The sequence below is a fragment of the Phyllobates terribilis genome, unplaced genomic scaffold (genome assembly GCF_046119375.1).
Source record: "Phyllobates terribilis strain yellow unplaced genomic scaffold, ASM4611937v1 Scaffold_1__5_contigs__length_1240528914, whole genome shotgun sequence".
NCBI lineage: Eukaryota > Metazoa > Chordata > Amphibia > Anura > Dendrobatidae > Phyllobates > Phyllobates terribilis.
Window position 1 is genome coordinate 530,849,435 of NW_027362761.1, and position 25,150 is coordinate 530,874,584.

The 25,150-nt window shown below is 43.3% G+C and overlaps 1 protein-coding gene and 1 long non-coding RNA gene across 2 annotated transcripts in view; one reads left to right on the forward strand and one right to left on the reverse strand.

Annotated features, from left to right (window-relative positions):
- Positions 1-25,150, forward strand: part of NDUFS4 (NADH:ubiquinone oxidoreductase subunit S4) — a 188,491-nt gene that overhangs the window by 152,928 nt on the left and 10,413 nt on the right. Inside the window, exon 3 of the mRNA XM_073680323.1 lies at positions 21,689-21,861. Coding sequence (XP_073536424.1) covers positions 21,689-21,861 — 173 coding nt within the window. The remainder of the gene's footprint in view (positions 1-21,688; positions 21,862-25,150) is intronic.
- The window catches only part of LOC141268406 (uncharacterized), a 33,327-nt gene continuing 21,860 nt past the window's right edge, over positions 13,684-25,150 (reverse strand). The window contains exons 2-3 of the long non-coding RNA XR_012321402.1: positions 16,849-17,059; positions 13,684-15,446 (exon numbers count right to left, since the gene is read on the reverse strand). This is a non-coding gene — a long non-coding RNA (uncharacterized lncRNA). The remainder of the gene's footprint in view (positions 15,447-16,848; positions 17,060-25,150) is intronic.

The window sequence follows — 25,150 nt, forward strand, 5'->3', positions numbered from 1 at the left end:
CGTGTCATCTTTCATTCACGTTGACAGAGATTGTGGTTTCTTTTCACTTCGACCCCGCCCTAACCCTGGGTTCATGATGGGTTCATGACGAAACCAGCAGGAAGCTGAACAGGTCATTTCCAAAAGTAAGTTGGCTACTTATTGACAAGCTGACGATGTGCAGACCCCGTAACATACGGAGATTGGCTTTCAAGCACATTTTCAGTAATTTGAATAAACAAAAAGCATTCTGGATTTTTACGTCTGTAATAAATTACTGTAGATGTTTTGGGAAGATGCTAATAGGGGTTGTCTGGTTAAAACAAGTTCTCACCTATCTGTAAAATAAAAATATAAAATAAAATACAAGCTCTTGATTGGTGGAGGTCTGACCACTTGGACCCGCACCATCCGGCAGAAGGAGGAATGCTATAAGAATGGCAGTGTAACCATATGTGGCTGCCAAGAGTTGCACTTGGCTTTTCCGGCAGCACCACAGGAAATTAATGGAGGAGTGGTCTGGCGTCCCGGGATAAAAGTTATCCATTGCAACACTTTATTTTAATTATAAGAATCATTTTGTGATCTGGGCCGCAATTGTACCACATTTGGCTGCCCACTCATGACCTGGGCAGCCAAAAGTTTTCATATGGATACCTGAAAAACGGGATATAGACGTTCTCCAGAAGGAGAATTGACTGCGATGAGGCACACGGAGTCCAAAGTATGAAACTTTGGAGTCTTAGAACCTTCTTCCCTGTCTTTATTCGATCACCCATGACAGCACCATGAGAGGAGGATCTGCCCACCAAGGACAGGAAACCTACTGGTTGAAAGGGCGGCACCTCTCTCTCGCCTCAGTTTGGTTTTCTGTCCTTGATGGGAACTCCTGCAGGTTTTACCTGAAGAAAGAAGAAAAGTTTCTTGTCCCAGGCCAGGCTGGCCGTCCCAGGCCAGGCTGGCCGATCCAGGCGGGGATATCTTCTCTGCCTCGGTCAGGTCTGGATTCCCTGGAGGCACCACGATAGAGCTCAGGGGGGCTGCTCCATGTGCGCTGGGTAGCAGCGGCGTCTCCTAGCTGGGGTCGCCTGCTCGCGTGTGGCCTGGAGTCCCCCATGTGTGCAGGACGCTCGGGCCGCGTTGGCGGGTGACGCGGCTGGTGACTCCAGCGGAGGCACGGCTATTAAGCCGGTGGGCGTGCCTCTTCAACCCTGCTTCCGGGATGATGGTCACTGTCAGAGACACGCTGGAGACGTGCAGCGGAAGGTAGGGGGGATGTTCCCCACCGGGCGGGGGCGGTTTCCTAGGCCACTCGAGAGGTCAATTGACCAGGTGCCGAGGATAGAGGCCGGTATAAATTATAACAGGCATTTCTATCAGGTGCTTCCCAGCCCATCCAGGTGAGATGGCAGATCCTGAGCTACAGCAGCAGGAAGATCTTTTGCTACCTGGAGAGCAGCAAGAGCCTGTGGAGCATCGCTCACATTCAAGTGGGAGCTGTTCCACGGACAAGCATGGAGCTCAGCCAGGAAGAAAAATCCTGCAGTCCAGAGGGGGATGGAGGGGACTCTCCATCAGCAGGAGATTCTTCTGCAATATTGGTACCATGTATTTGTGCAGGGATAAGTGGATCTTTTTGAATGTTCACTTGGTAATGGTTTACTCCGTCTTTCTAATGTTTTTCAGAGCAAGAAATGCATTTCCAAGTCTGAACACAAGGAATGTGCTATATGCAATATCCCTTTGCCTGATACCTATGTGAAGAGACTCTGTCACTCTTGTATTGGCCAGACACTGGCGGAGGAATCCCCCAGTTTTTCTTCAGGGTTGAGATCTTTAATTAAAGAAGAAATTAGCAAGGCCCTTATAAAAAAAAAAAAAAAAACGTTAAAAGTAAACGAAAAAGGGAACCTTCCCCAACATCAGATATTTCTTCCCTATCTATGGTTACCAAGGATTTGGATGACCTCTCACGCATCCTCCTCCTCTGACAGTGATTCAGGTAGTCAATGTTTCCACTTTTGTGAGGTGGATGCATTGTTCAAGGCTGTCCGGTCCACCATGGGCATTATAGAAACTAGATCTGAGAGATTCTAGATGGAGATGGAGGATGTAATGTTTAAGGGACTAGACCATAGGAAGGAAAGATGTTTCCCTATGAATAATAAAATACAGGCCCTAATTGACACAGATTGGAAGAGACCAGAGAGTAAAAGTTCTCTGCCACCTTCTTTTAAAAGAAGATACCCCTTTGAAGATAGCCCATAGTCTAAGGCACCAGACTCGACGTAGCTATAACCAAAGCTTCTATGAAGTCCTCCTTACCATTCGAAGACATGGGAGCCCTAAAGGACCCTCTAGATAGGAAGGCAGACACCTTCCTAAAAGGAACGTGGGAAGCCGCAGCAGGCGCCTTAAAACCAGCAGTGGCTACCACCTGCACCTTCAGATCCCTAATGATCTGGTTGCAGCAGTTAGGAACCCAGCTAAAAGAGGGAGTATCTAGGACAGAAATCCTATCCTCCATCCCTCTTGTTCAAGGTGCTGCGGTGTTCCTTGCTGACGTCTCAGCGGACTCCATCAGGTTAGCAGCAAGATCAGCAGCCTTATCTAATTCTGCCCGGCGGGCTCTGTGGCTCAAGTGTTGGCCGGGGAACATACAAGCCAGATCTAGACTCTGTTCTATCCCTTGTGAAGGTCAGTACCTGTTTGGTCCTGCCATGGATGATTTATTGGAGAAAGCTGGAGACTCAAAAAAAGGATTTCCCGCTGTATCCCTGCCTACTTACAAACTGTCGTTCAGGAGGAAGAGGATTGTCCGGAAAAGACAGACTAAAGAACAGGACAAATATGAAGCCCGTAACCAGAAAAGTAGAGGTTTACTTTTTGGCACGTCTTCCCAAGGGGCACGAAAGTCAGGACAATGATGGTCGGTCCAGGTGGGAGGAAGATTAACCTCCTTTCTCCCAGACTGGGAGCTTATTACAGCAAGTAGCTGGATCCTTGGCCTGGTGAGATCAGGATTAAAATTGGAGTTCCAATCACTCCCATACAGAAGGTTTCTGGTTACTCCCTCCGGTTCTTCCCCTTTATGTCAGTCCGAGATCCATGACCTAGTGAAGAAATCTGTGCTAGTTGAGGTCCCGGAGGTAGAGAGAGGTAGAGGGTTCCACTCCCCTCTCTTTTTGGTCTCCAAGCCAGACGGTTCTTTCAGGACTATAATTAATCTGAGATCCCTGAATAGACACCTGAAAATTCATACATTTAAAATCTTTGAAATCAACAATTTAACTTCTTTTTCCCGATTTAGATCTTAAAGATACATACTATCATGTACACATTCACAGAGGTTATCAAAAATACCTAAGGGTGGCGTTAGAGATGCAAGGTGTAATAAAACACTTTCAGTACACTTCCCTTCCCTTCGGTCTTTCCATCGCTCTGAGAGTTTTTACTAAAGTAGTGGCAGAAGCCATGGCTCATGTCAGGGAGAAAGACATTCTTATAATCCCCTACCATCGACAATTTCCTTATAGTGGGTAATTCTTTTCCTCAATGTAAAGCCCATCTAACAGAAGTTATGTCCATACTGGAAGTGTTGGGGTGGTTGTTAAACTTGCCAAAGTCTAAATTAACTCCCATGAAAGCCCAACAATTTCTGGGGATTATTCTCAATTCAGAAGAACAGTCTTCTAGTCTACCAGCCTTAAAGGTTAAATCAATCCAGGGTTTGGTTAAAAAAGCCATAGATAAACCCTCTGTCTCTTCGTAGTGCGATGTCCCGATTAGGCACTTTAACTTCATGTTTTTCCGTGGTTAAGTGGGCACAATTCCACTCTAGAGCCCTTCAGTGGGATGAGTTGTACAATGAATCAGTGCTAGGGGGCTGTCTTGAAAATACTTTAACCTTATCCCCTCGCTTAGTTCAGTCCCTTAAATGGTGGTTGGAGACTAGGAACCTAGTTCGGGGGGTCCCCTGGGAAGTAAGTCCTTCCCATGTGTTAACCACGGATGCAAGTCCCACAGGATGGGGAGCTCACTTAGATGGAAATATAGTTCAGGGGCTATGGTCAGAGAGTGAGAAAAACCTTTCCTCTAACGTTAAAGAACTATTGGCTATAGATCAAGCAGTAAGCAAATTCCTTATATCTCTACAGGGTCGAGACGTCCTCATATTATCAGACAATCAAGTGTCAATGGCATATGTGAACCATCAAGGGGGTGCAAAGTCAAAAACCTTGAGAGTGGTGGACGAGCTCTTTCAAAAAGCAGAAAGTCCTCTACTCTCCCTTGCATCTAAAAGGGAAAGAAAACGTCAAGGCAGACTTTCTGAGCCACAGCATTCTGAAGGAAAGAGAATGGGCGCTAAATTCTCAGATCTTTGCTCAGATAGATCTCATGTGGGGCCTTCCAAAAGTGGATCTGTTTGCCACAAAACGGAATCGCAAGGTTCTGGAATTCTGTTCTCTGAACCCAGGGAAAATCCCCTGGCGGTGGACGCTCTTCTACTTCCCTGGAAATTTCAGCCTGGCGTACGCGTTTCCTCCTTCATTACTCCTTCCAGTGGTCCTAAGGAAAATCAGAAAGGACAGAGCCCGGGTCATCCTCATAGCTCCTTTCTGGCCCAAGAGGCCCTGCTTCTCTTGCCTAAAAGACATGTCGGTATCCGATCCTTGGATCTTACCAAAGATCCCGGATCTTTTTTCACAAGGGCCAATTGTTCATCCTCCAACGTGGGGACTGCATCTTACGGCATGGAACTTGAAAGGCAATTATTAATCAGCACAGGCTTCTCATCAAACCTCACAGACACCCTTCTACGTAGTAGGAACAGGTTACTATATGTATTTATTCCAGGACCTGGCGAAAGTTCCTATCCTTTTCAGATGATAGGGTAGGAGAAGCAGCTCCCATTGGGAAAATATTAGAATTTCTACAAAAATGTCTAGAGTTGGGGTTATCCACCAGCACCTTGAAGGTCCAGGTCTCAGCTCTGGGAGCCTTATTTTCCCAGGATTTAGCAGCTAATTACTGTATCTCTCCTTTCATCAAAGCATCGTTTAGATCTAGACCCATTGATAAAACAAGAGTAATTCCTTGGGACTTAAACCTGGTCCTGACTGCACTAACTAACCTGCCTTTCGAGCCTTTGGAATCAGCTTCTCTAAAAATAGTTACCCTAAAAACAGCCCTATTTGTCGCCTTAACATCAGCCAGAAGAGTAAGCGACATTCAAGCTCTATCCATGGCCCATCCATTTACCAAAATTCTAGTGGATAGGCCGGATCTGGCTTAAGGATTATCCTATCTTCCGAAACTACCCTCTCGCTTTCATAGAACTCAAGAAATGGTCCTTCCTACCTTCTGTTCCTCTCCAAAGAGCGAGAAGGAAGAGAACCTTCACACATTAGACGTGAGGAGATGTATCATTAAATATCTTTCAGTCACTAAAGAGTCTAGAGTAGATAGGTCCCTTTTCATATGTCACCAGGGTGTTAGGAAGGGGTGTAAACCATCAAAACCTACGATTGCCAGATGGATAAGACTACCTCTTGAAGCTCATCAAGAGAATGCCAAGAGTGTGCAAAGCAGTCATCAAAGCAAAAGGTGGCTACTTTGAAGAACCTAGAATATGACATATTTTCAGTTGTTTCACACTTTTTTGTTAAGTATATAATTCCACATGTGTTAATTCATAGTTTTGATGCCTTCAGTGTGAATGTACAATGTTCATAGTCTTGAAAATACAGAAAAATCTTTAAATATATATAGTACATTGTGAAAGTATTTGGCCCCGTTGAACTTTTCTACCTTTTGCCACATTGAAACATAAAGATATAGAATTCTAATTTTTGGGGAAGAATCAACAACAAGTGGGACACAATCGTGAAATGTAACAAAATTTATTGGATATTTGAAACTTTTTAAAAAAATTAAAAACTGAAAAGTGGGGCGTGCAATATTATTTGGCCCCTTTAATTTCAGTGGCGCAAACTCACTCCAGAAGATCAGTGAGGATCTCTGAATGATCCAATGTTGTCCTTAATGACTGGTAATGATAAATAGAATCCACCTGTGTGTAATCAAGTCTCCTATAAATGCACCTGCTCTGTGATAGTCTCAGGGTTCTGTTTCAAGTGCAGAGAGCATCATGAAGACCAAGGAACACACCAGGCAGGTCCGAGATACTGTTGTGGCGAAGTTTAAAGCCGGATTTGGATACAAAAAGATTTCCCAAGTTTTAAACATCTCAAGGAGCACTGTGCAAGCGATCATATTGAAATGGAAGGAGTATCAGACCACTGCAAATCTACCAAGACCCGGCCGTCCCTCTAAACTTTCATCTCAAACAAGGAGAAGACTGATCAGAGATGCAGCCAAAAGGCCCTTGATCACTCTGGATGAACTGCAGAGATCTACAGCTGAGGTGGGAGAGTCTGTCCATAGGACAACAATCAGTTGCACACTGCACAAATCTGGCCTTTATGAAAGAGTGGCAAGAAGAAAGCCATTTCTCAAAAATATCCATAAAAAGTCTCGTTTGAAGTTAGCCACAAGCCACCTGGGAGACACACCAAACATGTGGAATAAGGTGCTCTGGTCAGATGAAACCAAAATCGAACTTTTTGGCCACAATGCAAAACGATATGTTTGGCGTAAAAGCAACACAGCTCATCACCCTCAAAACACCATCCCCACTATCAAACATGGTGGTGGCAGCATCATGGTTTAGGCCTGCTTTTCTTCAGCAGGGACAGGGAAGATGGTTAAAATTGATGGGAAGATGGACGGAGCCAAATACAGGACCATTCTGGAAGAAAACCTGTTGGAGTCTGCAAAAGACCTGAGACAGGGACTGAGATTTATCTTCCAACAAGACAATGATCCCAAACATAAAGCAAAATCTACAATGGAATGGTTCAAAAATAAACGTATCCAGGTGTTAGAATGGCCAAGTCAAAGTCCAGACCTGAATGCAATCGAGAATCTGTGGAAAGAGCTGAAAACGGCTGTTCACAAACGCCCTCCATCCAAATTCAATGATCTCGAGCTGTTTTGCAAGGAAGAAGGGGCAAGAATTTCAGCCTCTCGATGTGCAAAACTGATAGAGACATACCCCAAGCAACTTACAGCTGTAATCGCAGCAAAAGTTGGCGCTGCAAAGTATTAACTCAAGGGGGCCGAATAATATTGCACGCCCCACTTTTCAGTTTTTAATTTTTTTAAAAAGTTTAAAATATCCAATAAATTTCGTTCCACTTCACGATTGTGTCCCACTTGTTGTTGATTCTTCCCAAAAAAATTTGAATTTTATATCTTTGTTTGAAGCCACAAATGTGGCAAAAGGTAGAAAAGTTCAAGGGGGACAATACTTTCACAAGACACTGTGTGTATATATTCACGAGACCTGAACCCAATTGAGATAGTTTGGGGTGAGCTGGACCGCAGAGTGAAGGCAAAAGGGCCAACAAGTGCTAAGCATCTCTGGGAACTCCTTCAAGATTGTTGAAAGACCATTTCCGGTGACTACCTCTTGAAGCTCATCAAGAGAATGCCAAGAGTGTGCAAAGCAGTCATCAAAGCAAAAGGTGGCTACTTTATAGAACCTAGAATATAAGACATATTTTCAGTTGTTTCACACTTTTTTGTTAAGTATATAATTCCACATGTGTTAATTCATAGTTTTGATGCCTTCAGTGTGAATGTACAATTTTCATCGTCATGAAAATACAGAAAAATCTTTAAATGAGAAGTTGTGTCCAAACTTTTAGTCTGTACTGTATGTAAAACCAGATACCGCCGGTGAGGAGATCAAAGTGAGCCAAAAGTTTGTTTTTGGACTCTGTTTGCGTTATCAAAGCCAAAGGCTCCATAGGGGACACATCTGAATCCCGTTCTTCAGGTAGTCAAACATAAGCCAAAAGTCATGAGGTGCAGCCAAACCTGATGGGAACCTGGCCATAGGGGTTTGGAAAAGACTTTGGTGTCTTCTCCGGGACAGGATTTGAGACAATTGGCACTGAATATAGAACTCACACCGCCATATGCATGACAATTTTATCATATCTTACATTTGTTCACACGGAAAAAAAAATTTGCATGATCTTGATTCCTTAATGATTCAGGCCACAGTCACACGTTCAGTATTTGGTCAGTATTTTACATCCGTATTTAAAATACTGACCAAATACTGAAGTTTGTGAACATGGCCTCACAGTAAAGAATTGAGCTATGTTCACACAGGGCAGATGTCAGCCATGTTATATAGCGAAAATCTGCAATTAAAAGAAGCTGCTCAGCTTGGAATGAGCGCACTGATTGGCTGTTGACGTGACATCAGAGCCGCAGCCAATGCCTAGCACCAGGAACAGTGGTGAGATGCACAGGTGGACCCGGGAAGGGTGAGTGCTATACGGTTTGTTTCTTTATAATAGCCGAGGGTTAACTTTTCATGAGAGGGAACAACTCATTTCACATTTTAAAAATCAGGGAAGTTTTCATCTTTGCCCTTTTGTCTTTTGCTCACCTCCTGAGAGCTGTTTTGGACTCCTAACGGTTATGCACAAAAAATTTTTGACACTTCACTTAATGCTCCATTTCCGCACCCCACCCCCTCACACACCCACAAAAAAAAAAATCCTTTAAGTCTGTGTCCACATTCTGAAGTGTTCTTTGCAGCCTTTTGATTTGGATAATACCTAGTTTGGAGAGGTTTCCTTCAGGATCCTCTTAAAAGAAATCAAAATCTCTTCAGGAAAAAAAAAATTCCAACTCCTCTTATGAATAGAACAGTGGATTTCCCACAAAAATGAATTTGTAGGGTTTTCCAAGAGTTTTTGAATCAGGATTTTGGAGCTGAGAGGATCCCATGCAAAAAAACTGTTCAAAAAGCTCTGTAGACACATTCCCTAATAGTTTAACTGGGCGTATCTTGATGTTCCTACACACTCGGAGACAAGTTTGTCTTTCTAAATTTCTGAATTGTCATAAAACAGCTGGGTAACGTAAAGAAAAATCTACATCATATGTGTGAAACGGGTATGAGAAAAAGGGCAGAATCTGGCCCTGGCGTGTCCGCCGCTGGACAACTCTTGCCTCAACTTTTGCTCTCTACATCTTGAATATACTCATTTTCCTCGTATTGTAGCCACAGTCCGTCTGACATCTCCATGCGGCTTTATGAGGTGAAAAGAAAAACAAAACGAGACATGGCTCACTTGAGTTGATGATGATCTGTGACAACATAAAGACCCTTGTTGCTTTGCTATAAAGAATAAAAAAAAGAAAAAAGTAAGTTTGGTTTGAGGCTGGAGGCTTGTAAAAGCAAAAATATTTGATTAAATTGTCCGTCTTCCAGCAAAGTTCCTGTCACCGCTGGTAGAACTGAAAACGATACGCTAGATGCACAGACACTGATCGCTGCAAGTGACTCTGCTGGTATTCACTGCTGGAAAGAAGGCAGGAAAAAGCTCTGCAAATTTCGTTAGACAAAACACAACAAATGGCTTTGCCAGGGCATAAAGTGGATGTGAACCCGTCTCTTCATTGGGCTATATGGAAGGGCTCTGGATATTGTCTTGCAAAAACGAAGGTTTACATTAGTTAAAAATTATATATGTATACATAGTCATGGCTAAAAGTGTTGGCACCCTTGAAATTGTTCCAGAAAATGAAGTATTTCTCCCAGAAAATTATTGCAATTACACATATGTTGTTATGCACATGTTTATTTTTTGTGTGAATTGGAACAACACAAAAATACAGATGAAGAAAGTCAAATTGGACGTAATTTCACACAAAAAATGGGCCCGACAAAACTGTTGGCACCTTTCCAAAATTGTGGGTAAACATCTTTGTTTCAAGCATGTTATGCTCGATCAAGCTCACCTGTGGCAAGTAACAGATGTGGGCAATATGAAAATCACACCTGAAATCAGATAAAAAGGGGAGAAGTTGACTTAATCTTTGCATTGTGTGTCTGTGTGTGCCACACTAAACATGGAGAACAGAATGTGAGGAAGAGAACTGTCTGAGGACTTGAGAACCAAAGTTGTTGAACAATATCAACAATCTCAAAGTTACAAGTCCATCTCCAGAGATCTTAATGTTCCTTTGTCGGACGGTACGCAACATAATCAAAAAGTTTACAATCCATGGCACTGTATCTAATCTCTCTGGACGTGGACGGCAGAGAGAAATTGGTGAAAGATTGCAACACAGGATAGTCTGGACGGTGGATAAACAACCCCAATCAAGTTCTAAATAAATTCAAGCTGTCCTGCAAGCTCAAGGTGCATCAGTGTCAGCGCAAACTACTCGTCGACATTTGAATGAAATGAAACGTTGTGACATGAGACCCAGCAGGACTCCACTGCTGACACAGACATAAAAAAGCTAGACTGCAGTTTGCCAAAATGTACGTGAGTAAGCCAAAATTCTTTTGGGAAAGCGTCTTGTGGGCAGATGAGACCAAGGTACAGCTTTTTGGTAAAGCACATCATTCTACTGTTTACCAAAAACGGCATGAGACCGACAAAGAAAAGAACAGAACACAGTACCTGCAGTCAAATATGGTGGAGGTTCAAAGATGTTTCGGGGTTGTTTTGCTGCCTCTGGCTCTGGGTGCCTTGATTATGTGCAAGGCATGATGAAATCTGGAGATTGCCAAATCATTTTGGGTCACAATGTAGTGCCCAGTGTCAGAAAGCTGGGTTTGCGTCATGGGTCTTTCAGCAGGACAATGACCCCAAACATACTTCAAGAAGCACCCAGAAATGGATGGAAATAAAGCTCTGGAGATTTCTGAAGTGACCAGCAGTGAGTCCAAATCTAAATGCCATCGAACAACTGGGGAGAGATTTTAAAATTGCTGTTGGGAGAAGGCACCTTCAAATATGAGAGACCTGGAGCAGTTTGCAGAAGAAGAGTGGTCCAAAATTCCAGTTGAGAGATGCAAGAAGCTTGTTGATGGTTATAGGAAGAGATTGATCGCAGTTATTTATTCCAAAGAGTTTGCAACCAAATATTAAGTTGAGGGTGCCAACAATTTTGTCGGAACCATTTTTGGGGTTTAGTATGAAATTATGTCCAATTTGCCTTTTTTCCCTCAGTTTTTTTGTGTTGTTCAAATACACACAAACTACTCCAAAGAAACAAGCTTTACATATGGGCCAGATCCTTATTAAAAAATGAATTTTTATTAAAGATGATATAAAAACACAAAAATGAGACAAACCACATATGATCCACAAGGTGGGAGAACCCAGATGATGTGTAAAGAGGTCTGTACTCCATATCAAATTTGCATAGTACCAATAGTAGTTAGTGAGTATATTTAAACATGAAGGCCTAATAAGGAAAAATAATTTCAAGATAGATGCATCAAGGGTCAGACAAATTCATACAAGTGAATTGATTAACAGCCAAGTGGTAACAAATATTTCATTCTAAATATACATTCACTGTTGCATTTGTATGATAATTATATCACAGTAAGTCTGACAACACATCATGTCTCAAACTCCACCAGGTAACCGTAATCTATGTATAGGACGAAATGACTGTAGACATAAGAAATAAATACCACACTTTACCTCTATAATGGCTTCAGGGATCCACCATACCCGACGCGCGTTTCACACTTACCCCCTGGACGAAGCATTTCAGTGCAAAACACCCCTGGACGAAGCATTTCAGTGCAAAACACTCGTCGGGTGTGGTAGGTCCCCGGAGCTATTAAAAATATAGTCAATACAGAATCTGCAAGACGGCACCCAACAGAAACCTCTGAGGTTCCACTAGTGAAGAATGAAAGTCCGTTCTACTTGAGTTTGCATCGGGTACTCACAGAGTCTCATGGGTGCTCGAGCGACATACTCAAGTCCCCATCCCGCAAGTTTCGCAGCTGTTAGATAGACAAAAAATACCATGCAGGATTGCCTGTCATACACTGGCAATCCCCGCTTGTGTTTTGACTGTATAACAGCTGCTAAACATGCAGGGCCGGCACTCGAGTATGTCGCTGGAGCACACACGAGACTCGGTGAGTACCCAAGCACCCGATGCAAACTCGAGTAGCGAGCACTTTCGCCCATCACTAGTGGAACCTCAGAGGTTTCAGTTGGGTGCCGTCTTCTGTATTGACAATATTTTTATGTTCCTATGATGGAAACGTGTACCCGTATGTAATTTGGAATAGCACCTATGATCTCATAAGAATAAAGTTTGTGGCCCTGAGACCGTCCATGTGTCAATCCTCTACGTTACGCCGTGACACCTGTGTTTTGTTGGCACAGGGTGGCGGTATTCCTTACACAGGCTGGCAGTGTGCACATAAGCTTGATCCGTTTCTGGGGGATGTTTGAGTTGTAAACTGTTTTTCTTTCAGTGGTAAATTTCCTTGTATCCGACTTTAATTATGCTGTTTAATAGATACAGACACACTTAGACAGCCATAAACACTGCTGGATTTAGAACTATTGCCGCATTCATTCTTTCGGGTCCAGGGTGCACCTGTTCTGAAAAATCATGCTTATTTATTGCTATCCACTTTAGCCAACAAGCTGTTCTTAGTTAACAAGCGTCTTTGCTTTGTCAGCCTGCAGGGTGTTTTGTGGACAATTTTTCCATACAAAAGCACGAATGTCATCTGAATGCGCCAGTCTAGACGTTGTTGCAAGGCCCTTTGGCAGAATGTGGGTCATAGCAGGCCGTGGAATCCCTCTCTGCATTATACACACTACACTAGATTTGCTTTCATTTATGCATTAATATCGAGTTATCTCAACAGACTGCACTTCTGTGGTCTCTGCCAGCGCTGCTTCACACTGGAAGTCTAATATATCCTCATGGAGAAAGCAAAAATAATTTATCGAAAATATTTACATCGCGCCGTCCTAAGAAGTAACACTTCAGAATTTCTGCAAATCATTTTTATTTTTTTTTTAAATTTTATCATTTATACTCCTTATTTATACTCCTTAGTAAAGATGTAGCTGCCACATAGATGTCTGCAAGAATCGCTTGTTAGCAGCTCTCCATGTGCGTGAGGGGTGTCCTAACAACACCTTTTAAAGGGGTTTCTGTCAACAGGTTTTTACCCACCCCTCCCATCTGAGAGCAGCATGATCCAGGGGCAGAGACCCTGATTCCAGTGATGTATCCGTTACCGGGCTGCTTGCTGTCCTTTTGATACAGTCACTGTTTTAATCTGCTGCAGATCTAGCAGTGCTCTGAATGCTGAACTCGGTATAACCCCGCCTACATCACTGGCAGCTTTCTGCCTATGCACAGTGTGCGCAGAAAGATGAAAATAAGTGGTAGGCGGCTCATTAACATATGCAGGATTAAGTGGCAACAACCTGGTGACAAATTCTCTTTAGTATCGGAGCCTACTTGCTTGAATACGACGACCCCCAGTGTTTACCATGACCCTCACCAATCATAAAGTGATGTCATATCCTCGTAAAAAAAAATATTTTAACAAACTAATGCATTGAAGAGGACTTGTCACTTGCTCAAAAAATGTATGTAAATACCTTATAAAAATATGAGTCTCCCTGATTCTGCCGCTTATTTTCGTTTTCCACGTCATCGCTCCATTGCTGAGAGATTCACATTTGTTTCTTTTCTTTTGGAGCACAGTATGTGAAATCTTTGCTTTGCAGTCCAACTGGGCGTTTTTTCAGAGTTTTTTCTGGGGGGAGCGCTCTCATCCCTCCTTTCCAATTCCTGGCAGTCACAGCTCAGCAGCTGATTTAGCAGTCTATCCTTCTCAGGTATTGCTGAGTTGTGATTGGCAGCATCTGGGAGGGAGGGGAGAAAGCGCACGCCCCCAGAGAAGACTCTGAAGAAACACCCAATTGGACTGCAAATCAGAGATATCACATAGTGCGCTCCAGAGGAAACAAATGTGAATATCTCTGCAATGGAGCAACGCAGAGCAAAACAGAAATTTTATCGAGCAAGTGACAGGTATTCTTTAATCCCTTTTCACACTGCCATTATAATTAGAATTGTCTCCACCAAGTTTTCTCTCTGATACATAGGATTGTGTTGCTCAAAAATACGACCATCTAAACCAGGCCTGGAGGTTATAGCAAACAAGTCATATACATAGTTTTTGGTTGTTCTGCAGCATTAGAATATTTCCAAAATGTCGCTAAAATGTTTAGAAAAACACTATAAAAAGCTCTTGAGATCTGTGCTTTTTTTTTTAACAGGCGTTTCGTACACTTTCAAAACGAAATTTGTGCAAAAATTTACATAAAACATCACAGAAAAGAAACCTGCCTAACCAACACCAGGTCAGATTACCAATGCACTAGCGGGATGCAGCAGACCCCTATTATAAAGGCGGGGGCAGCACAGGTGCAAAATACTGATGCAGACAGCCACTCACTAACCTACCAATTCATGGAGGGGTGGCTCTGTAGTATTAAAAATGCACCCAGATGAGGCCTGCATAGGACGCCAGTCACACAGATACATGTGATGCACAGTATCTGGCTTGCAACCGATTGATGACGCCCTTACTATTAGACCAGGCGGGCTGCCCAGCATTATATACGTGCACCCCATGAGCACCCAAAATGAGCCTAAACCCTGCTGTAACTGAATAAGTAATTTAATTCACATGGGGTACTTGGTTTTGATTTAAAAAAAAGCCTAAAAGCCTATCCCACCATTGACCAAGGTTCTCACACAGTCTAATATTAAAAACCTTACCGTATGTCTGAGTTGACTTGTGTGTGAATAAGGGCAGACAAAGATATAAGTGATGTAAACAGAAGGGAAAGGGCCACATTGATTATTATTGGGTCTGCTTGATTTGCCATTTTCAGTACAGAAGAAAAAGTTCTGCATGCCGCACTTATTCTTCTGTTGTAAAAATGGACAACATGCGGAAAGCAGGCAGATCCCATAATAATCTGTGGGCCCCGCTGCTTCTGTTTGCATGATTTGGCGAATTAATTCATTTTGGGAATGTATTCCGTTTGTTCCTAAAACTAAATATACAAAGCAGCTTAAGAACAGAACCTAAAATGAAATGTTCCCATTCACAGATGACAAATATCTTGATAGAGAATATCCAATGGAAAGTTGCAGAACCAGAACCCTGATATACAGATATTTTATAACAAAGTGTTCAGCGCATTCCACGTGTACTGCAAGTGCGGCACTATTTCTGGAAAACAGCAAACCTTTTTATCTCATACAATGATTTTTAATGGTCCAGACAGCTTGATCTCATGTTCACTTGATAGATGATCTGATAAATAGGCAATCTGCAAATTAGTCGTTTCTTCAAGAATATCACTTCAAAGTGACGACCATCAGGTGCCTCCCTTCTGCATAACGTCCTGTCCTCTGCCTGTTGTCAAGTGTAATCCATCTAGCAGCAGAAACACCGTGTCAGATTACAGGAGGTGGGGACGGGTCTTTTTCTTCTGCTCTTGCTCTCCTGTCTGTCACATTACATACAGGCATAACAGAGAGGTGAGCTTTCAGTTTAGGGAAGGCAAGCCAATAACAAATGCAATGCATTCTGGGAAATGAAAGAGAAAGCTCAAGCACCTATAGTGCGGACAGAATGCTACTGAAAAAGAAAGGATGGCAAGTTACAGATCATATGTTCCTGGACATAGTAAAGTGCACCGAAAGCTGCTCTAACTAGTGGGGATGAGTTCAGCAAGTCCACGTTAGTCTACAGGGTTTTGTATAAAAGGACAGGTACGCTTTAATAATAAAGATATAAAGCAGTATTTATATGTAACATTAATATATTGCCACTTAACGGATTATCTTTTTTGCTCATTATTTCATATTTTCCCCCATGTGTAAACCTGACTATTGCAAGGCTCGTCCAGCATGTGGGTAAGGGGTATCGTAATGAACGTGGAGCACCTGGAGCAGATGTCTTTATGTTATAGAGGATCAACTGCAGCTATTGTAAAATGCGTTACAATGATGACTGTAATGGCTGGCTGGAATGAATGATTTCATGCCTATTAAAATAACTTATAGTGCCCCGCTGAGCCCTTAATTAACAACGCATTGCCTATAAAGTTATGTGTGAATATTTAACGAAAATAGGAAATGCCATTAAAGAAGCAAAAACTGATTGGAACAAATTGCACTTGTAACTGTAAAGACAGCATAGCGACGGCTGCGGGAAGCCACCATACTGGAGCATGTGTACCGCTGCGCACCCCAGCGCTGCCTCCTCACCACATTGCTCCTTCTGCAGTAAAACATATATTGGGGACTGGAGAAAGCCTGCTGGCATCTTTTATGGCTTACACTAATAAAAATATTTGTCCATAAAGTTCGATACGATAAGATTGAGCCCATGTCGGGGCTGAGATTTTTTGGTCCTGGAGCCGCGGGTGTTAGCAATGCTTCGGAGGGCTGTGAATGTGCTGACCTCGCTCACTTCCAGAGAGGAGCAAAGGCTTATAGCAGTCTGGAGACCGCATTGCAGGTTGGAGGGTTACATAAGATTTTTGTTGGCAATCCTCAGATTTGACATTGTTATATGATTGGTACTGGATTACACAATACATTTTTCTGCCGGAAGGTGCCTTACATGCTTTTGTCAGCAGTAAAATTTCCAATGCATGAACTATTAATTAATTTTTCTGTGTGAAAAAGTCACACACGTGTGGCTTAAAGCAGAGCATCACCCTCCTTGAGCTAAAGGTGACCCTATGACGGTATAGTAGAGAATTTTATACACAGCGGTTCCCTTAAGGGTATATTTTCATACGCACTGGTATTGGTGCTGTAGATCGCTACCATCTAATGTGGTCATAGAAAACGTTCGCTGCCTAACTTACAAGAAAACTTTTCAGAGAATGTCGCACTAACCTCTTTGGCTCTAGTTCTGGCCACTCTGGTTGTGTCCACCAGGGCAGGTTGCCATCCACCCAATTGCTGAGGCTTGATTGCAGTAGTCAGGTGGAAGAAAGTGGACATCATCGAATGTGCATAAGATGACCAACTGAGTGGCCTGCGCTCAAGCCAACGGGTGACTGTAATAGTACATCTTTGGATGTGCGTCAGATGACCATCGGTGTGACTGTAACAGATCGTTATGAGATGTGCATCAGATGGTGGCCACCGGAGTGGCCTGCACAGAAAATAAGAGATTACCGCAATGGGACATCATCGGATGTCCAACAGGTGACCACTGGAGTGGCCTGCGCAGAGAATAAGGCATTACTGCAATGAGATGTCATCGGATGTGCAACAGGTGACCACCAGAGTGGCTTGTGCAGAAGATAGGGGATGACTGCTATGGAACGTTATTGCTTGTGCTTAAGATGACTACTGGAATGGCCTGCAGAGAAGATAAGGTATTAATGCAATAGCAAAAAATATAAAAACACCAGCTCACCTAGACTCAGGCGTCCTGAGAGAGAGGGACACGAGGAACCACTCGTAGGACAATATCCAAGGAAAAAATGGAGCTCCTTGTCCTGATATGGAATTTGATTATGCAATCTGTTTCTAAATAATAAATTTTGGACGGTTTATGAAGCTGGAACTTCTGTCCCTTTTTTCCTTGATTAATGTAATGGGACATCATCGGATGTGCAACAGGTGACCACTGGAGTAGCCTGTGCAGAAGATAAGAAATGACTGCTTATGCTTAAGATGATCACTGGAGTGGCCTGTGCAGAAGATAAGGGATGACTGCTTATGCTTAAGATGATCACTGGAGTGGCCTGTGCAGAAGATAAGGGATGACTGCTTATGCTTAAGATGATCACTGGAGTGGCCTGTGCAGAAGATAAGGGATGACTGCTTATGCTTAAGATGATCACTGGAGTGGCCTGTGCAGAAGATAAGGGAGGACTGCTTATGCTTAAGATGATCACTGGAGTGGCCTGTGCAGAAGATAAGGGAGGACTGCTTATGCTTAAGATGATCACTGGAGTGGCCTGTGCAGAAGATAAGGGAGGACTGCTTATGCTTAAGATGATCACTGGAGTGGCCTGTGCAGAAGATAAGGGATGACTGCTTATGCTTAAGATGATCACTGGAGTGGCCTGTGCAGAAGATAAGGGATGACTGCTTATGCTTAAGATGATCACTGGAGTGGCCTGTGCAGAAGATAAGGGATGACTGCTTATGCTTAAGATGATCACTGGAGTGGCCTGTGCAGAAGATAAGGGATGACTGCTTATGCTTAAGATGATCACTGGAGTGGCCTGTGCAGAAGATAAGGGATGACTGCTTATGCTTAAGATGATCACTGGAGTGGCCTGTGCAGAAGATAAGGGATGACTGCTTATGCTTAAAATGATCACTGGAGTGGCCTGTGCAGAAGATAAGGGATGACTGCTTATGCTTAAAATGATCACTGGAGTGGCCTGTGCAGAAGATAAGGGATGACTGCTTATGCTTAAGATGATCACTGGAGTGGCCTGTGCAGAAGATAAGGGATGACTGCTTATGCTTAATATGATCACTGGAGTGGCCTGTGCAGAAGATAAGGGATGACTGCTTATGCTTAAGATGATCACTGGAGTGGCCTGTGCAGAAGATAAGGGATGACTGCTTATGCTTAAGATGATCACTGGAGTGGCCTGTGCAGAAGATAAGGGATGACTGCTTATGCTTAAGATGATCACTGGAGTGGCCTGTGCAGAAGATAAGGGATGACTGCTTATGCTTAAGATGATCACTGGAGTGGCCTGTGCAGAAGATAAGGGATGACTGCTTATGCTTAAGATGATCACTGGAGTGGCCTGTGCAGAAGATAAGGGATGACTGCTTATGCTTAAGATGATCACTGGAGTGGCCTGTGCAGAAGATAAGGGATGACTGCTTATGCTTAAGATGATCACTGGAGTGGCCTGTGCAGAAGATAAGGGATGACTGCTTATGCTTAAGATGATCACTGGAGTGGCCTGTGCAGAAGATAGGGTAAAACTGGAAAGGGACATCTTCTGTTGACCACTGGTGTGATTAGAACGAGGCATTTGATGTATGCTAAAGTGGCCTCTGCTAAAGCCATGGGCTGACTTGAACAGGACGTCATCATGTATGCATCAGGTGATCACCGAAGTGGCCTCTACAGATGCTAGGGGGTGACGGAAACGGGACATCAGTGGATGACCACCCAAGTGGTTTGTGCTTATGCTGTGGGTTGACTGGAATGGGACATCAATGGATGACCACCACTGGAGGGTGCTGAAGTCACAGGGGGACTGACTGGGATCGGGCGTCCACTAATAATCACTGGAGAAGCCTGCTCGGAAGTTTCGGGGTTTAGAGACTGAAGTATACTGTCTTTTATTATTTTATAGCATTCCCTGCTACACAACAAAAGCAAAATAATCCAAATTCACTGAATTTTTTTTATCCCAAATTATCATTGTACTTTTTCATTTATGAGACCTTTTTTCTCTCAAGAACCACATGGAGCTCACCACAAATTGTACTCTAAAATAGTGGTGAGACTTTAGCCTGAAAGCAAATCATAACGAAATATTTCAAACAACGATGTCTTCCTCAGAAATGATTGCACATCTTCTCAATATTGGATATTCTCAAATCAGAGCTGTCACAAAGGAGTTAGTAGAACTGTAAGGTTTTCTTTTTTGTATCTGGAGGGGGGGGGGGTGTTATGCGAAAATATGGAATTTATTTGTATTTTTCCATCAACCTAACTGTATGAGAGCTTGGCTTTTGAGGGACGAGTTGTCGTTTTCAATGACACCATATAATGCACTGAAAAACACAAATCATTTTCATTTTCAACTACAATTAAAAAACACAATTTCTTCATTGTTTTTTTATAGTGTTCATTTTGCATAAAAAAATAACTTTGCAACTCTCTAATTTTTTTTTGTTATTTAACTCCTTAATGACCTAGGAGCTGAGCTGACTCCATACCAGGTAGATGCGGACTGTGTTGCACAGCTGGCATCTGCCTGTCACTGCAGCAACCCGATCTTTCTTCGATCACACCAGTTTAACCATTTTAAATGCCGCTGTCCATCATTTATAAGTCATTTTGTTATATGTATTTGTTGTTAGATGTGCTATCACATATTCCAATCTTAGTTCTAAACTCATATTTTATTCATATATATATATAATGAAATAAAATAAAGTTTTTCAGCTGATGAGTGCCCTCTCGATCCTTTACATCGGTTTCACTATATACTGCAGTTCTGTGGCATTGCAGTATATAGGATCAGCGATTGCAGGTTCAAGTTCCCTAAGGAAAAAAAAAAAATTGTAAAAATGAAAAAATAACTTTTTTAAAATGTAAAAAATATGTAAAAAATTAAATTGCCCATCTTTACCCCTTTTTAAAAATAAAATTTCATTATTTAAAAAATAAACACATTTGGTTTTGTGTTTTAAAAAAGTCCAATCTATCAAAATGTAAAACTATGAAATTGGAACACTAGAATCGCCATTTTTCAGTTGCCACACTTCCTGCAAAAAAAATTACACAAAGAGCTATAAAAATGGCAGAAGTACCCCAAAATATCTAAAAAAAAAAATGAGTAAAAAGTCAGCTTTGGGCGCAAAAAAAGCACGTCCCTAGGATAATTTAAAAAATTACAAGTCTCAGAATATGTTGACGAAATACAAAACCTACATCATTTCTACCATACAATTAACGGTGTAAAAACATACATTGGTAAATTACTTTTTTTTTTTTTTTGCATCTTCACCTCGGTTGGATCTTTTTCTCTTGTTCTCCAGTACATTCAGAATTACAACCCTTCGCTTCAAAAAAAACAAAGCAACAAAACCTCAAGCCATCATTCAGCTACTGTCGACGAAAAAAAAAAATGTTATGGCCCTTGAAACAAAAGGTGGAAAAAATATGAAAGCTCAAGAAATGAAAAACTCCCAGATTCATAAGGGGTTAAATGGTAAAAAAATAATATTTGGATCTAATCTTGGCTAGAAGATGTGTCAGAACTGGTACTGGGAAAGCTTGGTTTGTGAACTTCACAGTGGCTGCCATACTTTACATTCCCCGAAACCTTTATCTAGAAAACAGAGTAGGACAAATATTTACTGTATTTTTGCTATGCTCTTTTCTAATCCAATTCTTGATAAAACCGTCCAAAAACCATATTTCATGTAACTTCAGATGGCGCCTAAATGATGATTGGGGTAGTAGTTTTCCTGTAGATGTGCCTGGTTGAACAGGGGACATATTGTTCCGCGCCACTTAATTAACGGACTTGTAACTTATAGAAGCCGCTTTAGAAAATTATAATTCTTCTTTAGCCTGATGGACAGGATAATAGTTTGCATTGATTATGATGGACTTGTGTCATTGTGATCTGCATTTGTATAAGGTGTTTCCCATAAAGAGACGCCTTTCCCGTAGGAAAAACCCTGGAAACCCTGGGTGGGGTGCAGCAGTTTTTGTTAATTAGATCCCGACGTAGACAAAAGTGTTTAGTAATGTTAATTACTTTCACTTTTTTTTTTCCGCTGAGTAATCCTCTCACTTCTGAAGTTAGCCATTGGTCTGGAAATATGTCAACTTCTGAGTTGGGACCTCGGGATACCTTGGTTTAATATTAACTCCTCAGTGTTTTCTCAGCTTTGTATCCCTGTTTGTGAAATAAATTACTTTCCAAGAATTCGCTTTCTCATTCTTTCCTCGAGATACGGGAACGTGACACACAATCTTAATGACATACTTTTCTTCTTCTTCTGTTAGGATATCTCCACAATCACTGGATTTCCAGAAGAGGAACTGAAAACCAGGAAAGTTCACATCTATGTCCCAGCACGTAACGCCATGCAGTCCGGCGTACAGAACACCAAGAAATGGAGAATTGACTTTGATTCTCGAGAGCGTTGGGAAAACCCACTGATGGGATGGGCATCAACGTAAGTGTCTTATTACTACACATTTCTCTGGAAGGGTGAGCGCCTCTACCATGGACAGTAAAAGTGTCCCCTCCTTTATGAAGTTTTATATCAACGGCGTATTTGACTGAGGACACACAAATTATATGGACAAAAGTTCTGGGACAAACATCTTAATTAATGAATTCAGGTTTTTCGTTCACTCCTATTGCAGTCAGTGTATAATATACAACCCCACTGTCACACCTAAGTATAACATCTGGCCCCACTGCCACCCCAATGTATGACATCTGGCCCCACTGCCACCCCAATGTATGACATCTGGCCCCACTGCCACCCCAATGTATGACATCTGGCCCCACTGCCACCCCAATGTATGACATCTGGCCCCACTGCCACCCCAATGTATGACATCTGGCCCCACTGCCACCCCAATGTATGACATCTGGCCCCACTGCCACCCCAATGTATGACATCTGGCCCCACTGCCACCCCAATGTATGACATCTGGCCCCACTGCCACCCCAATGTATGACATCTGGCCCCACTGCCACCCCAATGTATGACATCTGGCCCCACTGCCACCCCAATGTATGACATCTGGCCCCACTGCCACCCCAATGTATGACATCTGGCCCCACTGCCACCCCAATGTATGACATCTGGCCCCACTGCCACCCCAATGTATGACATCTGGCCCCACTGCCACCCCAATGTATGACATCTGGCCCCACTGCCACCCCAATGTATGACATCTGGCCCCACTGCCACCCCAATGTATGACATCTGGCCCCACTGCCACCCCAATGTATGACATCTGGCCCCACTGCCACCCCAATGTATGACATCTGGCCCCACTGCCACCCCAATGTATGACATCTGGCCCCACTGCCACCCCAATGTATGACATCTGGCCCCACTGCCACCCCAATGTATGACATCTGGCCCCACTGCCACCCCAATGTATGACATCTGGCCCCACTGCCACCCCAATGTATGACATCTGGCCCCACTGCCACCCCAATGTATGACATCTGGCCCCACTGCCACCCCAATGTATGACATCTGGCCCCACTGCCACCCCAATGTATGACATCTGGCCCCACTGCCACCCCAATGTATGACATCTGGCCCCACTGCCACCCCAATGTATGACATCTGGCCCCACTGCCACCCCAATGTATGACATCTGGCCCCACTGCCACCCCAATGTATGACATCTGGCCCCACTGCCACCCCAATGTATGACATCTGGCCCCACTGCCACCCCAATGTATGACATCTGGCCCCACTGCCACCCCAATGTATGACATCTGGCCCCACTGCCACCCCAATGTATGACATCTGGCCCCACTGCCACCCCAATGTATGACATCTGGCCCCACTGCCACCCCAATGTATGACATCTGGCCCCACTGCCACCCCAATGTATGACATCTGGCCCCACTGCCACCCCAATGTATGACATCTGGCCCCACTGCCACCCCAATGTATGACATCTGGCCCCACTGCCACCCCAATGTATGACATCTGGCCCCACTGCCACCCCAATGTATGACATCTGGCCCCACTGCCACCCCAATGTATGACATCTGGCCCCACTGCCACCCCAATGTATGACATCTGGCCCCACTGCCACCCCAATGTATGACATCTGGCCCCACTGCCACCCCAATGTATGACATCTGGCCCCACTGCCACCCCAATGTATGACATCTGGCCCCACTGCCACCCCAATGTATGACATCTGGCCCCACTGCCACCCCAATGTATGACATCTGGCCCCACTGCCACCCCAATGTATGACATCTGGCCCCACTGACACCCCAATGTATGACATCTGGCCCCACTGACACCCCAATGTATGACATCTGGCCCCACTGACACCCCAATGTATGACATCTGGCCCCACTGACACCCCAATGTATGACATCTGGCCACACTGCCTCCCCAATGTATGACATCTGGCCCCACTGACACCCCAATGTATGACATTCGGCCCCATTGCCTCCCCAATGTATGACATCTGGCCCCACTGCCTCCCCAATGTATGACATCTGGCCCCACTGCCACCCCAATGTATAACATCCGGTCCCACTTCCCCCACCCCCCAATGTATAATATCCGAACCCACTGTACCCCGGAGTATAACATCTGGCCCCACTGCTTCCCCCTAGAGTATAACATCCGACCCCTGGTGTATAACATTCTACCCCTTGTCGTGCCGTTTGTCTTTACTAACGTGACAGAATGGCTTGTGGTGCAGAGCTCACTGATATCAGCGCGGTCCGGTAATAGGAGCCACTGGGGTAACAAGTCAGTTCATGACATTTCTTCCTCCTAAATCTTCCACCCATCACCCGTGAGTGATATTATTGAGAGGTGGAACGAACTTCAGCAACGCAGCCACGTAGTGGAGACATCAGCGCAAAAACAGTGCCCCCCTCCAAGACCTTCATAGCATAGGTTTCCAGTGCTGAGCAGCCACATACAGCCTTACATCACCAAGCACAATGCTGAACCACCTCCACTGGACTTTGGAGCAGTGGAACTGTGTACTGTGCAGTGATGGATGACACTTCTCTATATGGCGTCTCATGGACGAGTCTGGGCTTGGTGAAGGAGAATGTTACCCGCCTAACTGCATTGTGCCCACTGTAAAGTTTGGTGCAGTAGAGATCATACTTTGGGCTTGTCTTTCAGGAGTTGAAATAGTCCTGTTAGTTCCAGTGAAGGGAAATTTTAATGCTTCAGCAGAAAGTGGATATAAAAAGTCTACACCCCCGTTAAAATTCCAGGTTTTTTTGTCATGTAAAAAAAATTATACCAAGAAAAATAATTTCATAACTTTTTAACTGTAATTCCACAATTGTTTTTTTTTTTTTTTGTACCATGTTCACTAAATGCTAAAATTGACCTGCCATTATGATTTCCCAGGTCATTACGAGTTTGCAGATGCCAAACATGTATAGTGTTTTTTTTTTTTTTTTTATTTAAGTGGTGAACAAAAAATCCAAAGTTTGTCAAATAAATAAATAAAAGAAAGGCACCATTCTTCGAGACTCGTAGCGTTTCCATTCTTCGTGATCTGGGACCGGGTGAAGGCTTATTTTTTGCGCACCGAGCTGACGGTTTTTATTGATACCATTTTGGTGTAGATACGATGTTTTAATCGCCTGTTATTGCATTATATTGCAATGTTGCGGTGACCAAAAAAACATAATTCTGCCTTTTTTTTCCTTTTTTCTCGTTACGCCGTTTACCAATTGGATTAATTATTTTTATATATTGATAGTTCTGGCGTTTCTGA